A 25911-nucleotide genomic window follows, 5' to 3' on the forward strand; every position below is an offset into this window, starting at 1 on the left:
CAGAGGGATGAATGAATACCCTTTCTTAATTCAATACATTTAACTACATCTGTCGACTCTAATTGGTCCATCCTCACAGAATTGAATACATGGTCTTTGTGTTAATTTATCTTAGCTTAATCTGTGTTACTATCTTCCTCCCAGCCTCTCCTTTTCTGGTCATATCTGCTGGCAATAGGGATGGCCCTACAGTCTAGAGTGATACAGGGGGAGATAGCAGAACCCGAAGAGTCCAGTATTTCCGTTTTTTAAAAAAGCAGGAAGAGGTCATCATGACGGAGGTATTATTTTTTTTGCACAGCTCAGGGAGGTAGTTACATGTACCCTTCCAGAATCACACATAGTTGAGATAGGCCATTGTCTTCAAGTTTGTTTGCTACTTCAAGCAATAGCCATAAATTGATTCTGTGTTTGGTGCCAGACTTATCCTAGCTCAGTATCATTTGACATTTTCTTCCTCTCCTTCAGGAGTTCCATGTAAAGTATTGAGAGGACAGGGTTCGTGTACTGTTTTAGGCTAATCCTCCTGTTGGGTTAGCATTTGCCAATGTATGGAAGGCTTTGCATGGAAAACATTGCCCCGTGTTCAAATTGGCTAGATCCTGTGACTCCTAGATGTCTTTGTGTTTACTCATCTTTGAGCCTTGAAGCTATTTTGTCTTTTCCTGATTTGCTCGTATTATCAGGTCTTTTATAATCTCACCTAATCATGATCAAGGTTCTGAATTATATTTCCTGGAGCTGATATCAAAGGCCATAGAGACTGTTTAGTATTATTAGCATTTATATTCCTGAATTCACTCATTTGATTTAATTTACCATTGCATACGCTCCAGATAATTGTAAATGGCCTCAAGTTATAAGGATTAAAATGTAGTGGAAATTGTAATTTAGGAACATATGTGAATTTTGGAAAATCCCTTCATGATAGTCGTTTAGTTGGTTTTCTGAATCCTCATTTTAACCTTTTGTTAAAGGTTAAAATAACCTTTTGTTAAAGGTTAAAATAACCTTTTGTTAAAGTAGTCTGGAGGCTACTGATTACGGGTTCTAACATTGAAAGTTTTCTTTTTGTTTACAGTAACTCCTGCATGAGAAATTTAGAAATAACAAATTATTTAACAAGTTACTATGGTATGCATCTTCAAAAACTCTTCAACTCCCACTTTTAAATAATTTTACCCAGTGCTTTTGCCACATGTCTGTTTATCAGGCTATATTTCTGTTCTATGAATTTAACTAAGTTGAAAATACAGATATTTAAGTTTGCTTCTCCTTTGTTATTGGAAACCACATTGCTGATGGGAATTTTTTTCTTTCTGCTCTTTGGTGAGATCTTTTAAAATTAGAGATTAAACTAAAGTATATTTATTCAGTGCATATTAAAAATAATGAGTTTCTTAAGTCATCTTTATCCTGTGAAGTCCCTCAAGTTGTGATTCAGTTTTTAAAAAATTGCTGCTCAAGTCTTGTATTAGTACAGTATTGAATTTTGGTCAACATGGATTTATTCTAATACATGTGAATCCTCTTCATCTTGAGCTTGACCTTGTCACTGGATTTTTACAAATAGAATTCTGTGAAAAGGGGAATAACAATTATATTTTTAAAGAAAAGTGAATGAATTAAATGGCATTTTTAGTTTAATAATTTTATTATTGATAGTAATGCTTAATTTTGAATGATATGTTTTAGGTTTTATGTTAATAAGATGATAATTTAGTAATTTTTATATGACAGGCACCTATGGGGACCTGCTGGGGTGATATCTCAGAAAATGTGAGAGTAGAAGTTCCCAATACAGACTGCAGCCTGCCTACCAAAGTCTTCTGGATTGCTGGGATTGTAAAATTAGCAGGTGAAAAGCACGCATCTTGTTCTAGAAAATGCCGATTATATGTGTAACTTTTAAGGAAACATATTTGTAAATTTTGCAAATGTTGCCAAATAAATAAATATGGTATTAGGGCAGGGGTTGGCAAACTTTTTCTGTTAAAAGCCAGACATAAGTATTTTCAGCTTCTTGGGCAAAACAATCTGTCACAACTATTCAACTCGACCATTGTAGCATGAAAACAGCTATAGCAATACACAAATGAATAGGCATGGCTGTGTTTCAGTAAAACTTTATAGCCACTGAATTTGGGTTTTATATAAATGTCACCTATTAGGAAATACTATTCTTTGTTGTTTTTTCAATCATTGAAAATGTAAAAACCATACTTAGATGGCAAACTATAAAACATCAGGCCAGCCCTGGCCAGTGTGGCTCAGTTAGTTGAGCATCATCCCGTGCACCAAAAGGTTGCGGGTTTGACTCCAGGTCAGGGCACATGCCCAGGTTGTAGACTCGATCCTCCTGTGGGGGGTGTGCAGGAGGCAGCCAATTGATGTTCTCCTTTCACCTTGATGTTTCTCTCTGTCCCTCTCCCTTTCTCTTTCTCTCAAAATCATTAAAAATATATTTAAAAACAACAACAAATCAGACCAGATCTGTGAGCCATAATAGAATTTGCCAACCCCTGGAATAGGAAAATACTTTGAAAAGTAACACACAGTAGAGGTATTAAAAAAAAAAAGTGATAAGAGTCATAATAGCAAAAGTAAACTAGTATCGATAATTTCATGTATCTTGAGTTCTTCCTTTTTCTTCATGTCCACTACTTTTGTGTACCCTGATCCTTTATTACCTTATTGCTCATGAAGTAAATGTATTAGGTATTTACTCTGTTAGACACTGTAGGCAGGTGATGTGCAAAAGTGTAAGACTTGGTTTTTTTCTGTGAGCTTACATCTGCCAAACGTTGAAAAAGTTTATGACAAGGTGCTCAGTGAGTGGTGGTGTCACAGGGCACTGTAGGGGAGGGATAGCCACTCAAATAAGGAAAGTTACCCTTAGATTACTGGAAGAGGTGTCTTATCCTGCTCTTTCTAGTCCTATCCAGAAATTCTCCCCCAGTCATCGATAGACTTAACTTACCTAAAAATGATCTTAATTCCATTTTTCCAAATTAAATGTCTTTAATGTACAAATGAATAGGCATTTCTCTATTTTTGTTGCTCTTCTTCAAGACCTTTCTGGCTTCTTTGTCCTTAAAGGGTGAAGATGGCCAGCATTTACAGCCATTTGAGTTGCACCGTACACCAATGACCAAATCTTGTGTTGCTCCCCAATATAAGTCATCTGTTCTAAAGAGATTAATCTTCCTCCACCCTCATACAGTGTGTTCTCTGTCATCTCCGTGCCTTTGCTTACTCTCACAAGAATGTCCCATGTTTTGTACTTGGCGTATAACCCAATTCATTTCCTATCTTTTCCTTGAAATGCTTCCCCTGCTATGTAAGCATTCTCTAAATGCTACTCTTATTCTCTGCACCATAATTTAAAGCAGCAATATATTGTTTCTGTCCTAGGTGTTTAAATCCGTTGCATTTAATATCCGAGAATTATTTCTACCTTCCGTCTCCGATTTTACATTTCTGTTTTATCTAATTGCCTCATATATCTTATTCTAAGCCACTTTAGTGATGTTTTAGAAGTGAGCCTGGTGTTAATCATGAACTAGAGCTCAGCAACAGTTAGCAAACTCATGAATTATTCTGTGACTTACTGCATTTTAAAACTGAAGGTGTAATGCTATAAATTTTTATCATAGATATTAACATACAAAGGCTGACTAAATGTAGCTCCCGGCCTAAAATATAAGTTTATTTGGCCTCTTTTATTCTACTAAACACCTTAAATTAAACATTAATCTATTTCAACATAAGATTTTATTAAATCATAAATAGGTTATATCTTATACTTTCTGTTATTTCTATAAAATACATCTTCCTATTTGTTTAATACATATAGTTTTTTAAGTGATTTCACAGACTTTCATCTGTTTATTGAATTTCTTTACTTAGCATTTTCAAGTCTTATTTCCAAATAAACAGGACAGAAAAATTTAGACTCTTGAAGTAGCTAAATCCAAATTATCCAAGAATAATTGGTCGCCCTTTGAGCTGAGTAAAATAATTTCTTTGAAATGTATTCTAACGGTGTTTCTCTGACTTGAAAAGATTTTATTAACTAACCATACACAATCTTCTTTCTTTTATTTTCAAAACTACACAGTCTAATAGAACTTTCCCAACTCTGTTTTCACTGTGAATTTCTGTTTTAAAATGTAAGAAACCGTGGGTAAAATTGAAGTACATTCTAAGGAGGAAGCCAGGCTTTGAAAACAGTAAAACTGATTGTACTGTACAAATGGTTCTCAAAGTCTGGTCCATACGCCAGGGGCAGCAGCATCACTGGGGACTTGTTAGAAATGCACGTTCTCAGCCTGACCCAAGACCTGCTAAATCAAAATCTCAGGGCTGGGCCTAGCCATCTGTTCTCAACCCTGCAAGTGTTTCTGCGGCAGACACACACTAACGTTTTACAGCCATCACCAGCAGCTAGGTCCTATTTATTTCATTGATTTTCTCCTTATGTGGTGATTAATTTGTTGGTTTCAGGTTACAATGCCCTTTTAAGATATGAAGGATTTGAAAACGACTCTGCTCTGGACTTCTGGTGCAATATCTGTAGCTCTGATATCCGTCCAGTTGGCTGGTGTGCAGCCAGTGGGAAGCCTCTTGTCCCTCCTAGAAGTAAGCAGTTTATTACCCTTACTGTGATATAAATGCACAGACTTAAATGCAGTTTCACTCATAGTAACATTAAGGTGATACAGAAATTAAGAATATATTTTTTGGTTTCAATTAACTTAATTGCTGGCAAGACATATTTGTTTTCTCTATTTTTGTTGCTCTTCAGGACCTTAGTATATTCTAAATTGCAAGGAAATTTGTTACTTTTTTTTTTTTAACAAATACTTTATGTAGCAATTCACTCTTCACTAAGGTGTAACTGGTTATTTCTTTTGTTTTAGCTATTCATCATAAGTATACGAACTGGAAAGCTTTTCTAGTGAAACGACTTACTGGTGCCAAAACACTTCCTCCAGACTTCTCACAAAAGGTAAAGATGGAATCTTAGAAAAGGACTGAAGTGTCAAATGAGAGCTCTGTCAAAAGGAGTAACTTTCAAGTTTTTAAGGAATTGTTTTAATTTAGTGAGCCAGAGCTGTAGTAAATATCATTATTTTTAATACTGCAATGTAAAATAATTTGTAGACTTCTGTCATGAATCCCAAAGAGTTTTTGTCTGCTTTTGTTTCAAGGTTTCAGAAAGTATGCAGTATCCTTTCAAACCTTGCATGAGAGTAGAAGTGGTTGACAAGAGACATTTGTGTCGAACACGAGTAGCAGTGGTGGAAAGTGTAATTGGAGGACGATTAAGACTAGTGTATGAAGACAGTGAAGATAAAACAGATGACTTCTGGTGCCATATGCACAGCCCACTAATCCATCATATTGGCTGGTCTCGAAGCATAGGCCATCGATTCAAAAGATCTGGTAAGCACCTGTCATGAGAACTCCTATTGACAGTGTCATTGAGGCTGAAGTCTGCTACTTGGTTATTTTTCTCTACAGAATAGCATAGGTCAAAGGTAGCATTCTAGTTGTCTGGGCAGCTTATTCTACCGTAATCGAGAAGCTTCACACAGAGTATTTGTGTCCTAATTCCTTCTTCCACTCATCTTCAATTAAAAAATAATGCACTTCTGGTCACAACTACATTTGTTTTCTTACATTTTTCTTATCCACCCCATTTGAAAGATCTAAACCTTTATCCTTTCTCTTTCCATTCAATTTTAATCAAAATAGCAGAATTACATGTGGTTAAACTTAATACTGAACACATTTAAAACACACTTAAAGTTATAATGCCCTCATTAGGGAATTATCAGCATTCTAATTGGCTGAGTGTACTTCATGGCACATGTACTCTGAGGAGAGAACGACTATTAAAGGTTATTAATCGTAAATGTAGAAGGCATATTTTTGCCGTGTTCTGGAGTGTACGTACCTTGTGAGTGTGAAACCTTCACAGAAACGTGGATTTTGGTCTTCTCACGAATGCTGACAGATTAGCATGTAACTTTTCCTTGTAGATATTACAAAGAAACAGGATGGACATTTTGATACACCACCACATTTATTTGCTAAGGTAAGAAGTTTTTATAAGAACCCTCATTTGTAAATTATGTTTAAAAGAGGGTTGTGGGCTTTTTTTCCTAAAATTATAGAAATCACAATTACATATGTTCACTTAAAAGGATTAAGACCTTGTAATTCATAGGTGTCACAACTATTGATTATAATTATTTTTAAATTCTGTCTGTTTGCCTGAATTCTCTCTGTTCCCTAATGAAAGTTTGCATTAAAATATTAGGTAGGTAGGAGAAGGCATTTGGTATTTCCATCTGGTAAACCTTTTCAAATTGGTAACACTTTCATTATTAAAATGATAATATTTGTAACAGTGATGTGCTTTCCTGTAATTCTTTAGGTAAAAGAAGTGGACCAGAGTGGGGAATGGTTCAAGGAAGGAATGAAATTGGAAGCTATAGACCCATTAAATCTTTCCACAATATGTGTGGCAACCATTAGAAAGGTACAAGAATGGGTTTTAAAATACAGGAATGCAGTTATAAGAACTGTTTTTAAAGTTACAGGAGAAGGAGGCCCCTAATAGAATTCTTCTTGACATAAAATGTGTGTGTGTGTGTGTGTGTGTGTGTGTGTGTGTGTGTGTGTGTGTGTGTGTCTTCACTGGGGAGACGAGACAGTTACGAGTATTTAAAGTGACTTTGAATTCTCTATCAGAGGTTCTCCTCTTGTATAGCTTGTTAAGATTGTCCTCTTGAGTCGCTGCCTTTATTTGTTGAAGTATATCCTAAATTAGAGGGAAAATATTTAAGTTACTTCCTGGTCCAAACTAGTCCAGCACAGAATTGTAACAAGGCCAAGTTTATCTTCAGTTTCCTGTGTTAACTTTTTGTGCCTTTTCCTTCCTTTTGGTAGGTAGTACTTCCTTTTTTTATTTTTTATTTTTCCTTTTTTTCTGAAACTGCTTATAAGAAAAGATTTTAAAAGAGTGGTTCTCAGTTCTCAGGCCTAAGAATCCCCTGGCAAGCATTTTTCACTTTTAAGAAATCTTTTATGTCATAGATTTTCCTTTCCTTTAGTATGTTACTTAAACTTAAAGGGTCATTTTTGTAATAGTGGTGTCTAGCCCTAACTGGTCTGGCTCAGTGGATAGAGCCTCGGCCCGCAGACTGAAGGGTTCTGGGTTCGATTTCGGTCAAGGGCATGTGCCTTGGTTGTGGGCTGGATCCCCAGTAGGGGGCATGCAGGGGGCCGCTGATTGATGTTTCTAACTCTCTATCCCTCTGTAAAAATCAATGTTTTTAAAAAAATAATGGTGTCTAATTTCAAATACTTGGAATTCTTTTCATTTAAAAGGTGCTGGCTGACGGATTCCTAATGATTGGGATCGATGGCTCAGAAGCAGCAGATGGATCTGACTGGTTCTGTTATCATGCAACCTCCCCTTCTATTTTCCCTGTTGGTTTCTGTGAAATTAACATGATTGAACTTACTCCACCTAGAGGTACTTGATCCTAATACACATACTGGGTTTTCATTCTTGCTTTCCTTTTATGTGATATCTGTTTACAACATTTAACACAGCCCTAGACTTCTTGCTGTGTGAATATCTGTGTATATATTGCATATATGAATATATGCACACACCATAAGAGCTGTGAGATGGTCTAAAAATCAAAGCACTATATTCCAGGTAGCTTTAATAAATTGTTAGTATAGAATTTTTTCTGAGAATCCATATACTTTATAATATGAATTTGTATTCTCAAGCACTGTTGAAATGGTGATTAAGCTCAATAGGTTATTGCATACATTTAACTGGTTTTTTAAATAGATACTTTAGTGTTGAGGGGGCAAGTTTCCATTTTTAAAGTCATGTGGCTTTTTAAAAGAAGGTAGAACCTTAAATAGCTCTCGTGGCTTAACTAACAACTTCTCTGATTTTAACATCTGAGCCTATGGTTTTTCTTTTAAGAAAAGAAGGGGCGGGGTGGGGGGGACAAACCCAGATGTCTATAAAAAATAGCATTTGTTCAGTGAGTTTTCTTTCTTGTAAAGAAAAGAATGTCGCTGGAAGGTGTTAGATGCTGGACTGTTCTAAGCCTAGGGTTGAGAAAGCAGAAGTCTGTAGTTCCTGTGGTGCCAGAGGAAGGGAGAGTCGCGTTTGCGTTAGGATAAGTGGGTATACCAGGGTCTGTCTAGAAAAGAAGGAAAACCTTTCTAACATGGAGGAGCTGTGAGACTCAACAGTATCAGAGTGAGAATTATAACCTCAAACCTGAGCCTGTGCTGAGTTGCTTGTTACCTGCTTTTAGTATTATGCTAATTTTAAGTGAACTGCTACTTAAACCAATTGTGTCCCACAGGTTACACTAAACTTCCTTTTAAATGGTTTGACTACCTCAGGGAAACTGGCTCCATTGCAGCACCAGTAAAACTATTTAATAAGGTAAATTTCACTGATGGCATGATTATGTGGACTTGTACACAAAAATGTACATCATTATTGAGAAACTATCATTGCTTTTATTAGAATTTCTTAGTGGACATTTACATATATATTTTTTGTTGTTGTTATTTTTTTCTTTCCTTTTTTTTTTGAGATTTATATTTTAAAAAATAGAGCGTAATAAAACAATATAAATACTTCCTTTACCTAGGAAGTGAAGCTTGTTTCCAAATAGGGTTTCATTTTTTAATCTGAGTAACATAAAAATGAATACGTGGCCTATCTAGTTCTTAAATGCTTCCCCTTCACACGTTTCAATGACTGAAGAATTATTGGGGAATTTTTGGTTTAAATTACATTATGTGGTTATGTTGCTTTCTCTCTTTCCCTCTCATAGTGATACTGGAGTTATGCATTTGTCTTCTCACCAATATTAATGTTTTGCTTCTCCATGTCAGGATGTTCCAAATCACGGATTTCGTGTCGGAATGAAGTTAGAAGCAGTAGATCTCATGGAGCCACGTTTAATATGTGTAGCCACAGTAACTCGAATCATTCATCGCCTCTTGAGGATACACTTTGATGGATGGGAAGAAGAATATGACCAGTGGGTAGACTGTGAGTCTCCTGACCTCTATCCTGTAGGGTGGTGTCAATTAACTGGATATCAACTACAGCCTCCCGCTTCACAGTGTAAGTTGGTATACAGAAAGGTGTCCTTTAGTAAGTCAGCAATCCTTCAGTGGACTGTCTCACAATGCTCATCTTGTGAGCTCACAGGACAAGAATATACCTATGTCTGATTGGTTGCCAGGTAAGATCTTAGGACTCAAAAACAGTATCACAGAATTAGAGCATGTGTACCATGGCCGTGCAAACTCAATAGTGAGATTCCTAATGACTATAGAAACACAATAGTAAGAGCACTTATGACATTAAAGTAGGCCTATTCTAATGAGTTTAAAATGATAGGCCAATAATTTACTGGAATATGGTAAGAGCTTATTGAATAGATAGTGGAATCTGTCTGGTATTGAGGTTTATGGTTTTATCAGAACAAGCACTCTTATTTTCAAAGCATCATGTAATTTTACAAGTATAACAGTTCTTGGTAAAGATAGTTCATTTAAGTTGTACCTATGGTTAGTGGTAAGCAATTATCTTGTACCAATTTTCCCTTTTATCTTTCAGCGACAAGAGAAAGCCAATCAGGTTCATCAAAACAGAAGAAAAAGGCTAAGTCCCAGCAATACAAAGGACATAAGAAAAGTGGGTCACCACATGGTGTTTATATACATTTCCTAAATTGTTAACCAATTGGGGTCACGGTATTTTTGCACAAAAAGTGATATCCCTTGTGAGAGCTGATGACTGTGCGTTGTGTATTACACTTAAAGGTGCAGTATGCCATAAAAGGCAAACATTTGCAATAATGAGAACCACATATTTTAATTGACAAGAAAAATGATTATAACATATATGGTAAAGAATAGAATCTACAAGTGATTCTTGAAATAATATGTTAACCTACTGGAAATTAATTTTAAAAAAACATTTTTATTTAAAAATTTTAATAGCAGATGCTTGATGCTTATAATAGACTTGGAGCCTAATAAACCCAAAACTCTTATAAAATTAAACTCTAGAACAGTTCTTATAAGAAATTCAAGTGGATGGGTAGCAAAGTCAAACTTAAGAAAATTTTTTAAAATATGCTTTTTATATTTTACCTTACAATGAATGGTTACTGGGGTTAATAGCCAAATATATTGATAGCTCTGATTCTTTTTTTTTTTTTAACTGATTTTTTTACAGAGAGGAAGGGAGAGGGATAAAGAGTTAGAAACATCGATGAGAGAGAAACATCTATCAGCTGCCTCCTGCACACCCCCTACTGGGGTTTTGCCCGCAACCAAGGTACATGCCCTTGACCGGAATGGAACCTGGGACCCTTCACTCCACCGACCGATGCTTTATCAACCGGTCAGGGCTAGCTCTGATGCTTTTAAAATCTTTTTTCTCCACCATAGAGAGCCACAGATTCTCTTCATGAAGATGGTCATGGAATATTTCATTCTAAGATACAATTTTTTTCATGGAAAAATATTTTTAAAAGTAAAAAGTACATTTGAAGGTTAAGACTAAGTCAGTTTTTTCCCAGCTGACGTGCCGTAACTTCAAATAAGTGCTAATCTGTCTCATTAGCAACCAGGAGACTGAAGAAGCATTAAAAAAAAATATATATATGTCCTAACCTTCCCAGTCATAGTTGTTGGTTTATAATTCTTCCTGCGGGAACTTGAAAACTTCTACCAACCACTGCGCTGGTGCTTTGGTTTCCTTCCAGCACAGAACCCAGACCCGCCTCACAGGAGTGAGAACTTCTAGGCCTGTCTCTTACCCTCTCTTCTTTATTGGAGGCATGAGTTTCCCATAGGCCCAGAGTTATTTTGCCCACTAGCTGCTTGCCGTTTGATACTCAGACTGCAGAGAGCATTGCCAGACCAGGCCGGCCAAAGTGATTTCCCATTTATCTGGAAATGACGAGGGAGAATTCACCAGGAACTTGGTCAGTGGACCAGCCGTGGTAGATGTGAGCACTAAGCTTTCTGTACGGTTGACGAGCGTGGGCTGCTTGAGCTGTCTTTTCTCTCTCTATTGGACAAGACTTTGAGATTCCAGAAATTTCTTTCCAAGATGTTGAATGTCAGAATGTTTTTTATTACTCAATGGTTATGAGATGATATTTTTCACAACTAGTTTCTGACTGTTGTATACACAATTCACACGCCTCTCTAGTGTGGCACTTGGAGGGTTTGTTTCTGGCTTATGGAGCTTAATGTGGTAGGAACATGGGAAGAAATATGAAGTGATCATATCAGTACCCCAGTTTTTAGTGACATTTAACATTATCAGATTGCTGGATTAGCTGGGAAAAAAGAATTGAGCTATAAATGTATGTGTTCTTTAACCTTTTAATTGCTCGTGTTATGGCATGATCTCTGATGTCTTTTTTTTTCTACCTAATGTCTTTAAATTGTCCTTTGGACATAGAAGGGAAGAACTATGGTCTCAGATTCTCTTATTAGTAAACCCGTGGGGCCAGATGTGTTTTGGAATTCAGAATTCTTTGGATTTTAGAAAAGTATAGTGTGCGTAGTATACACTAATGTAGCACCCATTGCAGACTCTGGAGCATTTTATGAAGCAGAATATATATAAATATTTACATTAAATGGGCCAAATAAAGATTATAAAGAGTATCACCACATGAGGTCTGATTTTGTTTCCAAAGTTTTATAGAAACTTGGAATTTTGGAATTGAGGATAAGGAATTGTGCCACATGAATGAAGAAGAAGCAGTCTTCATTATACGGGAACTATTTGCTCCTTTTGTTTTTTTATATTAGTCAACAAAGTATTTGTTAGAAATTTTCCCCATAAAACTTACCAAATAAGAAAGAATTTGGGGTCCAGGAACCTAAGTCACCCATTGCATTCAGATTTATATCAATAGCAGATAGGCCACAAAACCTTTCATTTGTTTGAACTTTGCCCACAGATTATTATATTCTGGCTCTGTTGTTTTCTTATAACTATTTGGTCTTTGTGTATCCAGAATCATCCATCAGTGTATTGGTTGGCAGTGCTTATGTCTTCCAGAAATAGACAGTTGCTTGGCTTCGTTATTCTAGCTTGTTTTGTAATGAGCTGTGTCCATGCTATAAAAGGATAACGTAACCAGTCCTTTGGAAAATAAGTCATACTCTGCCAAGAGGGTCCTGTAGACTGTTCTGTGCATGTGCTCCGTTCAGTCTGAAAAGCCTTTTTTCCCTCAAGGTTTAGTCATTTAAGAGCCAGAAAACCAGCACTGTTTCTGTGTCATCTTCAGGGGCTAGTAGTAGTAGTAGAGTTGGAGATTGTCCTGGCATTTTCACCTCTAGGTGTGTAGTGTATTAGGAAAAGTCTAAATGATGGCTGTACATGAGTTCAGTTTGGCAGTTGAGGTGAATGTGTACTCACTAATAGCTTAGTGTCCAGATCATTTTACATAGGAATACAGTCTGACTTAGGTTTATCTTTTAGTCTTGATTTTGTGAAGCATAATTTCTGATTGCCCTCGCCTGGGTCATTTGTATACTCTGGAAGAAAACAAATACAATTTATATTCACAGGTATATGTAAGTATTCTTCAGCTTTCAACCTGACTAATGAAGTATGCTTGGTTCAGTATTTGCAAAGTTTAGAATATCTTCTTTTTTATTAATTAAAACATTGTATAAATTTTTGAAGGCTTATGTTTCCTTATGAAACTATAACCAAAGGATATTTCAAAAAAAAATTAGATTGCTTAAGAACTTGCAGGCAACATGCTTTAAATTTTAGAACTGCTCTTCAGAATAAGAAATACAAGTGTTTTCCACACTTGTATTGTACACAAATAATAGCGTGGTGAAGGCCTGGGTCTGGGGTCAGGGCGGGCTAGAAGGGGTCAATGGGGGTAGAAGGGAGGGAATATGTAATACTTTCAACAATAAAGATGTTTAAAATAATAATTTAAAAAGGGCGCTATTGCAAGTAATCCCTTACTGGGGTGCTGTTCTCAGATTGCCCACAAGAGGGCACTATTTCAACTAATCCCTAACTATGGTGTTGTTCTCAAAATGTCCACAAGAGGGCCCCAAGAAATACTCGTGTTTTCTAAAATTGCGTATTATAAACCAAAAGTTAGGGGGGGAGCACATATCATATCAGTAAAACCCTGCCATCCAGATAATATATTAAACTGTTTCTCTCCGAAGGTCGGTGTTTGGGCATATATGGGCAGTGAAATGCTACCCCATGAAAACAATTGAAAACTTAATAAGTCTTTATTGATTTTATTTTTTAATATATTTTTATTTCAGAGAGGAAGGGCGAGGGAGGGAGAGAGAGAGATCGAAACATCTATGATGAGAGAATCATTGATCAGCTGCCTCCTGCACGCCCTCTATTGGGGATGGAGCCCACAACCTAGGCATGTGCCGTTGACTGGAATTGAACCCAGGACCCTTCAGTCCACAGGCCAACACTCTATCCACTGAGCCAAACCAGCTAGAGCAAGTTTTATTGATTTTAGAAAGAGGGAGGGAGAGATAGAAACATTGATGAGAGAGAAACGTCAATATCAGTCAGCTGCTTTTGTGCACCCCTGGCTGGGGATCCAGCCCACACCCTGGCATGTTCCCTGACCAGGAATCCAACCTGTGACCTCCGGTGCATGGGTCAACACACTTAACCACTGAGCCATGCTCGTCGGACCTATAAAACTTTGTTTATTGATTTTTAGAGAGGAAAGGAGAAAGAGAAACAAACATCAGTTTCTTGTTCCACTTATTTATGCATTCATTGGTTGATTCCTGTATGTGCCCTGACTGGGGATCAAATCCACAAACTTGGTATATCGGAACTACGACACTAACCAACTGAGCTACTCAGCCAGGCTAAACCCTCTCTCTCTTGCATAGAATTTTCAACTCCTCTCAAGCTAACATTTTTGTGAAGGAAATTAGCCAGCCATTTTCCATACTAGTAATGCTCTCTCTCGTTCATTTTGCTTTCTTTTGTTTTAAATTTATCTGAGAGTCAGGAACCAGGATCACCAGACTCTCAAAGTCTAGATATAACCTCTCCCATTATCTACCCCCAACACACACACTCCTTGTTTTTAGAAATAAAAATCTTGCATAGTTCTCTTTTCAGAGTATCCTATGCAGCAAGACTTTTCCTAGTTATATAATGCACTTTTCTTGCCCAGCGTGTAAGTAAAAGCTTACTTTAGTTTGACTTGATGTTTAGAGAGGAAGATGCCAATTGGGAAGAAGCCTGTCAGTTTGTCGAGCCTGCCCATGACAGGTGGGGTGCGGAGGAGCTTCTCTGGTGACGAAGAGTTGACTCCTCCTCCATATCGAACCCTGCCAGCACAGACAGCCCTGGAGGCCTTCCCACCTCCCAGCACTAGCCAAGAGTTCAGTCCCAGCCTCAAAACAGGTAACTAGTGGCCTCACACCTCAGGTACTGCAGAGGGCCAGGTCTGGGCAGGGTGGTGGGAGACGAGGTCTGGCATGCCAGGTGCGGACTCATTAAGTTTTTCGTTTCTTTCCACTGAAAACTTCATTTTCACTAGTCCTGCTCGATAGTCACTTCACTCCTAGTGAAAGATGAGTCATCAGGGAAAGAAGGTTTTTTATCTTGTTATAAACCATTTCTGAGCTTTAAATTAGGGTAAAGTTATACTTTCAGTTTATGGAATTGTTAGGCAACTTGGATTAGTTCATGGTTTCATTGAAATAGTTGAACATTTGCCTTACAGAGTTCTATTTGACTTGACGGGGGCTGGGGGGAGAAATGTGCCATTAGGGATCTATCTGATTAATCAAATCCAAAGAAGAGGCTTTGATCATAGCATTCCATAGCATCTCATTCATTAGAAAGGATGTATTTTGTGTTTCAGTGTAATCTTGGTTCTGGTGATAACATTTACCACAATCTTTAGTTGAAGTTACATGGACTTGGAAATACAGAACCCGGCTAATTTTGGTGTTGAATTTTAGTGAAATTTGTTTCCATAATTTCATGTTTACTTACGTATAAAGATTAAGTGAGTTGTATTTCATTTGAGTTTAATTGGTTAGGCGAGTTGGTAGGTTGTTAGGAAGACTACAGAAGGTTTTGCACTCAGACAGACTGCATTTGCGTGGGATGAACTATAGTGGATGTGAGCACAGGTCAGATGGCTGAGAACCACAGCTGTGTCCGCCTTGGCATATCTTCTGCCACATCCTAACTGTTGCTTTAAATCAGGTGGTTTACCTGACCCGCATTGTTTAAAATGCCTTTTGTACATTGAAAACTAAGGTGGGACTGATACCTGCTTTCTTCTCATTCCTCTGTTTGCTAATTTATTTATTTGATTGGTTGATTGGTAATATTTTTGCGGGGTTTTTTTTTGGGTTTTTTTGCCATTTTAAGATGTGTTCTTTAGTTTTTGCCTAACGGTGTTATTAGGTCATCTTGATCCTTCCCAGTCTGTTTTCTCTGATGTCCTTATAGCGAGAGGAAATTACACACATATATGTATATATATGTAATAGATTAGGACTGCAAACCCAAGTTTATCTGCTCTTTAACGGAAGAAACTTCAAAGTCTATCTAAAGAACATTACCGTTTTCTTTCTTCTTTGTCTCTTTGATTGTATCTTTTTGTACTTGTTACATAGGAAATCGTCTTCGTCAACGTATGTAATTAACTATAGATATTGTGAGCTCTGGATGTATTTGAATTTTTATTGGACTTTAATTGTATTGTCTTTAGGAATTAGACTGATTTTGAAAATGGGCGTCACGTTTTGTGAGCAGTGACTGGTTCGTGTAAAATGAAACGACTTCTGGGATTGGCAGAACCCAGGAGCTTAGCTAGATGCCTGTGGTGGGAACCAGGCCTCAGTGGTTTCCTTCTCCCACCAGTGTCTGCAGTGCCCTCTGAGCAGGAGCACGTCTGTGGGACCCATGTGGTCTTACTCTGGTCAAACAGGACTACGATGTCTAAACTGTGTCAGAGCTGCGGTTGATTAGCTGTTGAGTTTATTATATTTACGGGCTTCTTGCTAGGAAAATGTGATTCCCATTAGTGTATCTCCTGGAATGTTAATGACTAGAGTCAGCAAAGTGACTCCTTTTAAAAATAGAGCTAAGGAAAAGCGCATTTGTGTAGAAAGTGAGATGTAGCCACGGGATCTATTTTATTTCATCCATCCTTCATTGAGAGTACGACCTGGAAAGGAGAAATGATTAGTGTGAAGATACCAGGCAGGCTTTATTTTAGGTTCCATTAAAACAAAAACTGCATTAGAACATTCCACATCTGAGTGAATGTTTCACCTTTATCTTGAGTTACTTTTTTTTAAGCATATTGTTTCCATATTTTAACATGAGTAGAAGCATAATCCAGAAATTTGGTGTTAATAATAAATGCACATAGTTTCAGGATGTGCTTTAGAATCGCAATTTACCTTTCTTGCATTTAAAAAATCAACATCTGTTTGAATGGAACATGTTTGGTCTTGAAGCACGTTAATTCTTTTTCATTCATTTAGCCATCTGATCATCATATAACAAGATACTGTTTTAATCAACCTTTTATTGTGGGTACTGCACCTTTAATGAAACTTGGGGTTTGTTTGTTTTTTTCTTTTTGTGTGTTTATTTTCATGGTATTGTTCAGATGTCCTTAACAATTAATGCATGTTGGTTAGATTTAAAGGATATATACTTGCTATTCTTCATAAAAGCATTTTTATTAAGTACTTTTTTAAAGAAAGGAAACCTGCATAGTCTTGTTTGCTTTACCTTTCAACAGTCTGATTGGTATTTGTTTTGCTATTATTAGGGTATAGTGTATTCACTTTTCTGTCTTTGGGCTATTGAGTTTTTTTAACATCATTACCAAAACAAGTAACAAAGTAAAATAAGATGAATTGGCATCTCTGTAACAATTATTCTTTTAATTATTAAACAAGATATCAAAGACCATTATTTTTGAAACTAATCTTTTGTAACTAAAATCAAGACATGGTATTTTTCTATGCATAACACTATTTACTCCTCTATGAAAACTTAGTTGGCTTACTAGTCATCTAAATAGAGCCTTCATTCTCCTCATAAATCAACTGTTTTTTCTGTGTAAGCAGTTCCCACTTTACATTCTATATATACGCATCCCCTCCAATTGTGATGAAAAGATCCATAATGGAGGATACAGAGCACTTTTTCCCTTTTCTGTGAGCCTGTGCCTGCAGAAAGCAAGCAGGTTTCCTCTGTGAGCCAGACATGGTGACGCGGGTGTGGGAGCCCTGTGCTGCCGGTGCTGCCAAGATAGCAGCAGCCAGCCGCCCCCACTGCACAGAGCCCTTCCCAGTGCTGGTCTCATGTTGCCAGGGTTTTGTGTGAAATCTCTTGGTTTCAAAATAATCAAATTTAAAATGAACCAAGGGACACAGGTAAGATGGGGAAAGCACAGTTTGTTGCCTCTGATTTAGCAGGTCTGGGCGAAGAAACTTAGCATTGCTCACCATGGATTAGGTTCCAGTGAGTATGTTGTACAAGATCACCTGTTCTTGAAATTCTATGAAACTTGACCAACTCAATTTTGGTTCAACAATAACATTTTAAGAAACCTGAACACAACTCTTGAAGGTTGGCTGTTATTAAGACTTATTTTAACACCACACCTAGCTGAGGTCTTTTTTTCTTTTTAGAGCGAGGAAGGGAAAGAGAGAGAGACATCATCTGGCCTGCCTCCCATACGAACCCTAACTGGGAATCAAATCCCCAACCTGGGTGTGTGCCCTGACCAGGAACTGAACCTTCACCTTTTGACGTGTGGGACGATGCTTCAGCCAGCTGAGCCACCCGGCCAGGACTGGGGTCATTTTTATTTAAAAAATGGGAAAGTGATTTTTTGGAAGGAATGAGTTCTGTAGGAAGTAGGGGTAGCTCTCAGGGAAAGGAATTAGAACAGTCGGAAGTTACTGAGTAATTATGCCAAGGGACCGCCATTTAACTTGAGGGGCTTATAAAAAGAGTTAGCAAAATCCCATAATTAAACAGCTGTTTTTGCATAAGACCAGTGCTGGGCCCTGCCTGGTGTGGCTCAGTTGGATGGGCATCGGTACGTGCACCAAAAGCTTGCTGGTTCATCCCCAGTCTGGGCACATAAAAAATATTTTAATGACCCAGGACTGGGTCCGTAAAAAATGTTTTTATTTAAAAAGACCATGCCCTAACCGGTTTGGCTCAGTGGATAGAGCATTGGCCTGCGGACTCAAGGGCCCCAGGTTCGATTCCGGTCAAGGGCATGTACCTTGGTTGCGGGAACATCCCCAGTGGGGGTGGTGCAGGAGGCAGCTGATCGATGTTTCTCTCTCATCAATGTTTCTCACTCTCTATCCCTCTCCCTTCCTCTCTGTAAAAAAAAGACCAGTGCTGGACCCAGCAAGGAAAATTTTTTTTTTGTCTTCATCCTTGCCCATGTAATAGAAAGAGCCTTTCTGTCACTAGAATTTCTGACTAGCATGATTTGAGTGGCTATCCAGAAATCTAAACTCCACTGAAAATATTGGAAACTGAAAAATAATTCTCCATAAAAATAAAGACCAATTAGAACGTGACCTATTTGTAAATTGAGGACTGCCTATACGGTTGGTTGTTTTGTTTTTGGTTTTGTTTTTCATTAAAAAGCAAATCATCAGATGAGAACTCAGTAGGCAATACTGCTATTAAGTGAGCCCACTGGTAATGTTAGCCATTTTGCACCAATTATTTTCAAATTGCTGATGTCAATAAATTTTTTATTTTACCTAACAATCAGTTTATTTTATTAGTATGTTATTTATATACTTCATATTCTATTTATATTATAGGTAATACTTTGTATTTGTATATCAGATTTATATCTCTTTTCCACCGGGAGTCTTTTTAATAAAGGTACTCCTTGGAGTTAATAAGATTATGTTAAAGTCATATTTATTGTGGTGTTAGTTTTTAAATATAGCTCAGGACCATGCAAGATAATAGAGCATTGTTTGTATAGACATTGACATAAAAGTGAATACTTAACCATAAGAAAAATTTTAATTATTCTAGTCAAATTAGGGATCTCTCTTATCTGGACTATTTTGTTGAAGATATCTATTGTGCAGTGTCCACTATGCAGTATTCTATTTTGGAACTTTCCTTAACTGCCAGTACATTTTGAAAATTAAAATGTTTGTACTTCACCGTAAAGCTGGTGGAACCTGAAGATTAAAAGCAGCCTGAATATTCCAGAAAGGCTTCGTAACATCCCGTGCCTTTGTCTCTCTCACGCAGTGACTACATTGCAGCTGAAGGAGGAGTTGATAGATGGAGAGGACTACAGTTTCCTGCAAGGAGCATCTGACCCGGAAAGCAATGGCTCTGCCAACTACTACATCAAGCAAGAGCCCTGAGGGGGCTCAGGAACGGAGGGTGGGAGGGAGGTTTCACACGGGACTGATTTGTAGTCCACCCAGCTGTACGCAGGGCTGTTCTACTGGGACATTTTGCTAAACAGAAAATTTCAGTTCCGGATTTTTCAGGTGGGTGGGGAAACTATTTTAGTCGTGGGGGGAAATTTTTCAATTTATAAAGATGAACAATTTTTGTGTTGTATTTGAAGATTTTGAAAGAATTTTGTAATATTTTACACGTTTGGATTTATGTGCATTGTTAACAAGAACTGAAATTCTAACTTTTTTGGTAAGATTAAAGTTTAGGTAGCAGGACTGAAAGAAATGATTTAAGAAGGATATAGTTGTAAATGCAAGTGAACTGTCAATACAAATGAACCTTTTTGGTACCTGTTGGGAGATTTGGGGATTTTAGAAGTTCGGCCAGTCACATCTCCAGCTTCCTTTGCTGCAGAAATATGCAACTGAACCCCTCCTGGAGGGGTTGTCACCAAATGGATCATGGAAGGGTGATTAATTCTGCTTGTCTGCATTTTTATTGCAGGCCATTTTAAATGTTTGTACAGAAATGTTTTTCATTCTGTGAACATTTATTTGGAGTTCTATATGAAACTGGAAGAACTCTGGATACTTTTCTATGTTCTCCTTTAATTAAAAAAATGATAAAAATGATCCTAACACTAAAGTGTTAAACTGGAATGGTTGACCAGATATACAGGATGTCATTCTACAAGTTGAGGGGTAGGGAAAAATGCAATATTGTTCTAAGTTTATTTTATTTTCCTTACTAAAAAGTACCCCACAAAAGGGATTTTGATTAGTTCTCTGCCACTTCCCTCCATCTGTGAGATAATACTTGGTATAACCACACCCCAAAACAGATGTTTACCAGGAGAATCAAATTCAAAGTTGTTTAAAGCCAAAATAAGTTTAGATTTCAAAATCATTCCAGCTCTGCTTTTAACTATCCTGGATTTGTTAGAAAACTAATTTGAAAGAGAATTTAATTTTCTTAAAATTCCATATATATCTTTATAGTATGAGCTGTCTTTACTTGTGTTCAGAATTAGTTTTAACAATAATAACTGATTTGGACCATTTTGAACATTCCCTATTTTAAAATTCGTATGGCTTCCTTTCAAAAAAGGATCTAAGGGTAAATTGGTGAAAGGTTTGCTCTCTGCATTTTCTAATGTTGAGTTGTGACTGAATGAGAGAGCTCTAGCGTTTACCAGTGAGGTTCATGAACTAAACTCTCAGGAATTACTGCATCTGTTCTAGAAGTGCTTCTGGGTCTTAGCCTGGCCTCTTCAGTGGTGATAGTGACCATCTCCTCTGGAATATCGGTAGGGCTAATTAGAAATTAATCAAAATGATTAAACTCTACAGTCCTTCAACCTATGGAATGCTTTAAAAAATGTTCATGGAAAGCCCCAGGAGACATTTAGGTAAGATTTTTGTTTGAATTTTAAAATGCATAGAACATTAAAAACCAGCAATTTATTTTCTAAAATAATGCTCTACTTTTGGGAATAATAGCATTGGTAATACGCACAGGTTTACCTCATTCTATGCAAGAGGGGTTAATAACATAAGGTTTTGTAGTTGCTACTGGAAGTAAAATTTGTTGCTTTATTAATGTAAGAATGTATGGAATCGCATGTCAACATTTCTTAATACTGACTCTTTAGGGGCATAAATGCAGATCATATCAACGCCAAGTTGATCCTCATGTGTCAAATATATGTGAAATTCTGCCGTTAGATTACTGGATGTTTATCTTAAACAACATTACTGAGAGGGACCTACTGTAAATGTGACATCCTCACACTTCCCAAATCTTTAACTTTTGAGGATCTTCCCGTAAACTTAACGCCTAGAAGACTTCCAAAGCAGGAGTTACAACCATCTTCATTCTCAGACTCAGTGAATTAAACCCAGGCCTCTGATTTCATGAGATGGGCACGAGAAGCCTGTTGGATGGCTTGCTCTTCCAGTACCTTGGGCTCAGAGGCTCAGTAGGGAACTGAGTTAGTCAGGAGGGATTTGATTTGGAGCCTGGTAATTAGTTGTGTGAAATGCTCATTTGTTTAGAAGCTTCCGGCTCTAGAGCAAAGCCAGGCTCCCAGTGCTTTTTAATTTCCCGCCTATTCGTGAAGGTGGTTCTTGTCCTGATCCCATGGCCACAGTTAAAGGTTGGTAGGACTTCCTACGTCTCAATACAATCTGAAGCCCTCTTTGTTGTTGAGACTCTTTAACTCCTGCTGCCAGTGAGCAGAAAGTAAGTTCATGCAGAGGAGATTTCTGTATTAGCCATAACTCCAGTTGTACAACTCAGCCCCATTATCTTTTACGGTTCAAAATGTACTGCTGACCTTGGGTTTGTTTTTGTTTTTTTTTCCTGTTAGGATTATTTGGGGCTTTTGGTAGTTTAAATTCTTTAACCTTTTCTTTGCTGTGTATGAAGAAAGCTAAAGCTGTTATCAACTTCTTTTTCTACGGATACTAACACGGGTTTTCAGTGTTTGTTTGTTGTTATTATTAATTTTGCGTGATGTGAATACCCTCTCCCATCAATATTTGTATTATGGTGCTATATATTTGGTAATGATCCTTTACTATTGGGAAGGGATTTTAAAAATACTGTGATTAAACTGGGTTTCTTCCTTTGATTTTCATATTTTAAATAAAGCCACAGTCATTTATACAAAAGAAAAGCGTCTGTCCCTGGGCAAGTCTTTTGAGGACAGAGGTCAAAGTAAACTGCATAAGGTTTTTACATCATTTCTGTATGTATTTGATATATAGACCAATATCTGTACAAATTTAATCTTTTATTTTCTTGGTAACTTGTGATCATTGAGAAAGTATTTGAAACTTTCTCAGGAAGTGTATATAATGGCGTGAAAAATTCTTCGGAGAAATTTATGTTCCTTTCATTTTTACCAAATTGCAAATTTCCAGCATGAATGTGAAAGCATTAAAGTTATAACTTTGTGTACAAGATGAAAATAATTCACTAAATTTGCCCTTTTTTACACAAAATAAACAATGTTAAACTTAAGTTGTATTTGAGCAATTCTTTAATACTTTTTGGTCTTTGAGAGGTTTTTTTCTTTATTAAAAATATTGAGTGCCTCTGTAAGCAATCAGAGGCCCCTGTGAAAGCCAGACCAGCTTCTTCCTCACGGCCCGGCAGTTGAGTGAGGTGAAGGAAGTCCATGAGAGAGAGAATGTACTCCTGGCCGACAATGAAGGAAGAACACGGGTGGATATATGGACAAGGATGCATCCGACCACAGCGGAAGCAGAGGTGAGTGTGCACCACTTAGGGATTTACTGTATTCATTTGTGTGTGTGTTCTGTTTGGTTTTTAATGTTTAACATCTTAATACAGATCAGGGAGTCTGGTTCATTTCAGCTCCTTCACTGCCAAACCTGGGGGCAGGGACTGCTTCAGTTCTTGCCTTCTCTTTGTGATGACCAAGGTTATAAAAGTATCTGCAGCTTCAGACTTTAAATTTCACATTATCTTTCTTTTTCTTGATCTTGACATATTCGGCATCCTTTCACCTGGCGGTGAGCAGGAAGTTCCTGATTGCCTCGATTTTGCGATGCCCGTCTCCAAGGTGCGGAGAACGTAAGACGGGCACCTCAGATGACCCCCCTGTTCCCTGGGTACCATCCAAGAGGCCAGAGAGGAATTGCATAACATTAGCTGGCACGTGGTGTTTCAGGGGTGACTTGCTTGCTAGGGGGCTTTTGTTTCAAGCTCTGTTAACCGCTTAAACAAAGTTCATAGGATGTAAATAAATTGTCCCAGCCAGCTGGCGCTGTTTACATCGAGAGAATACAAGGACCTCTTCCTTACCAACGACTGACGCTTTGGAAAATTAATCAACTTCTGCAAAAGCAGTTTGTAGAGGATTTTCTGGATGTAAGGTAGTAATGAGATGGCTTGGGTCTCTTTCGGAGTTTATTTAATCACACTTTAGAAAAATAGAAGGCATTCCAAGAAAACAGATGCGGAACCTAATTTCTGCCGTTTCCTACCTTAAATGGCTTGAACAGTTGCCCTAGAAAGTTGGAATTCCCAGATTGGGACACATTTAGTATCCCACAAGCTTTGATATATATGTAAATATTCTTTAAACCATTATAGCCTCTTGGGAAGCTATTCTCCCGATGTGCTTTATGCCCAGGATTGTGTTTTAAGAGCAACCAGTGCTTCCCCCTAACAAGTCAGTGCTGAGTTCTGTGTTATCTATCCAGCCCCTGGGATTGGGAGAACAGTGACTCTGTTTCCTCTCTAGAGACTGTTACTGAGGCTGGAGTAACGCTTGTGGGCCTATTAAGTGTCTGGCCTCTCAAGCAGGCAGAAATAAGGATTGCCTACTGCCAACAAATAGATGAGAGTGTAAAAAAAGTAATTATTTTAAATACAGGGGTGGGTGACAGGTTTACAGTTGTGAGTACATGAAACAGTTTATTATTTATTATTGTATTTTCTATCTGAAGAACTGTAAGCCTACTTTTGCCCACCCATAATGCATTTACTGTATTCAAACAAAAGCTTTCTGGAAAACATGCATGAGTGGTCCACTTCACACACCAGCTGGTATATAGGATTATGTCCCAAACCCAACCTTCCTCCCAAAGCAGTTACAGTTTACATTCAATTTGTTTTCATTGACTCTAGACGGGGAGAAAGAGAAACAGGATGTGAGAGAGACATCAATAGGCCACCTCCCCCGACACGCCCAGACCAGGATCGAACCTGCAACCCAGGTATGTGCCCTGACCAGGAATCAAACCCACAACCTTCCATTGCATGGGACGATGCTCCAACCAACCAAGCCACACAGGCCAGGACTACATTCAGTATTCTGTCTTAGTTTTTAGTGTACAGCTTAGTGGTTAGGCAGTAATATACTTTACAGAGGGGTCTGCCCAATGTTTCCGGCACACCCACCTGGCACCATACAGAGTTATTGTTGACTATATTCCCTCAGAGGCAGTACTTGCAATCTCACCAGCCTACCCTTTCTTGCACTTCTACCAAAATGAAGTCCTAGCATCCACTCCTTTCTCTCAGCTCTCACCACTGCAAATTTGACTTCACTTAACCCTGCAAACTCGGGACTTGCTCATGTCACTTGGATAACTGTAAAGGCAGTAAAGCACAGTGGCCAAGAACATGGAATCGGAAGCCAGCTGCTCGGATTGGAGTCTGACACCTTCCCTTCTTAGTCGCGTAAGGTGTCTCAGTTGTAAAATGGGGACCTTAGTACCAACCTCCTGAGAGTTGTAAAGATTAAAATGAATTCATGTGTGTAAAGTTCTGGCCCAGAGTAAGCTTGCACTTAATTACTGCTTTGGATCCAAGTACCTCCGCAGTGTGCATGAGAATCACCGGGGAGCACACATTAAAGTGCGGATCCCCAGGCCCCCCCCCACCCCCCGGAATATGGAACCTTAACCATCAAACATTACCACTTAATGTGGTGAAAGCATGTACCGTATATGAACACGAGATTAAATTTTAAATGGAATAATAATTTTGAAAATGTTAAACTTCTGACATTTTTTTTACACCAAGCTGTCAGTGTATTTGCCATTGTGTGTAGCAGTATGCAGTAAAAGTAACACTCAAGTCGAAAAACAAAAAGTAAAGAAAAACCAAATAAAGGGGGGGGGGGGGAAAAGTGTAACACTGAGTCTTTCATAGGGAAGTGGCATCTAGCTTTCACCAGTTTCCTAACAGAAGTTATTCATAGACCCATGTATTTCTGTAATCTCCAATTTTTAAGCCCAACCCCGGGTGATCAGTGCCATCTGGCATCAGAGGGTGAATTTTGTAACCACTCTGCTGTGATGCAGGAAACAGGCGTGGTAAGTACTTTACCCCGGGGAGGAGAGAGCCATAGGGTGCAGAATACGCGTACCAGCAGTGGGCCAGGCACTCGGTTAACTTCTTTATATTCCTGCCTAACTTAACCCTGCCTTGCAGTGATCTCATTTTACAGATGCCTCGAGGCTCCCATTTCCTCATGTATAACTTGCCCAATTTGCAATCAATAAAATGTATGCCTGGATGATAGTACGTTTTACTCTATCAAGTTTCAACAAACTATACAGAAATACACATTTCTACATCAGCAAAAGAGGTTGGGACATTTATTATGCTATTTCCTTATTGGGTTTCTTAGATGCACTACTAGTGCTGCATGTGGCCCCGTGTTAGCCTCACTACTTTCCCGCTAGAGTCTTGAGATGCACTGAGGTGCTGAGAAGGATTAAATAGTTCTGGATAATGCTAACCTAATGTGTTCTAGCCAGGAAACCAAGTCACTTCTTCCAACTTAGGCCGAGGAAGCACAGCAGGCCACA

The 25911-nt window shown here is 38.0% G+C and overlaps 1 protein-coding gene and 1 pseudogene across 14 annotated transcripts in view; one reads left to right on the top strand and one right to left on the bottom strand.

Annotated features, from left to right (window-relative positions):
- The window catches only part of MBTD1 (mbt domain containing 1), a 49839-nt gene extending 27254 nt beyond the window's left edge, over positions 1–22585 (top strand). For 10 of the 14 annotated variants that reach the window (XM_059670566.1, XM_059670564.1, XM_059670570.1 and 7 more), the window contains 12 exons: positions 1741–1858; positions 4507–4641; positions 4923–5011; positions 5214–5448; positions 6048–6103; positions 6446–6550; positions 7402–7549; positions 8412–8494; positions 8953–9187; positions 9686–9763; positions 14333–14524; positions 19403–22585. In XM_059670566.1, coding sequence (XP_059526549.1) covers positions 1741–1858; positions 4507–4641; positions 4923–5011; positions 5214–5448; positions 6048–6103; positions 6446–6550; positions 7402–7549; positions 8412–8494; positions 8953–9187; positions 9686–9763; positions 14333–14524; positions 19403–19521 — 1593 coding nt within the window. In that variant the 3' untranslated portion in view covers positions 19522–22585. The remainder of the gene's footprint in view (positions 1–1740; positions 1859–4506; positions 4642–4922; positions 5012–5213; positions 5449–6047; positions 6104–6445; positions 6551–7401; positions 7550–8411; positions 8495–8952; positions 9188–9685; positions 9764–14332; positions 14525–19402) is intronic. The other 4 variants (XM_059670571.1, XM_059670572.1, XM_059670578.1 and 1 more) reach the window with 2 other exon arrangements.
- A 210-nt stretch (positions 22586–22795) lies between these two features.
- On the bottom strand, positions 22796–23325 carry LOC132218813 (large ribosomal subunit protein eL38-like; annotated as a pseudogene).
- Between the last annotated feature and the right edge of the window lie 2586 nt (positions 23326–25911).

The sequence above is a fragment of the Myotis daubentonii genome, chromosome 16 (genome assembly GCF_963259705.1).
Source record: "Myotis daubentonii chromosome 16, mMyoDau2.1, whole genome shotgun sequence".
Lineage (NCBI taxonomy): Eukaryota > Metazoa > Chordata > Mammalia > Chiroptera > Vespertilionidae > Myotis > Myotis daubentonii.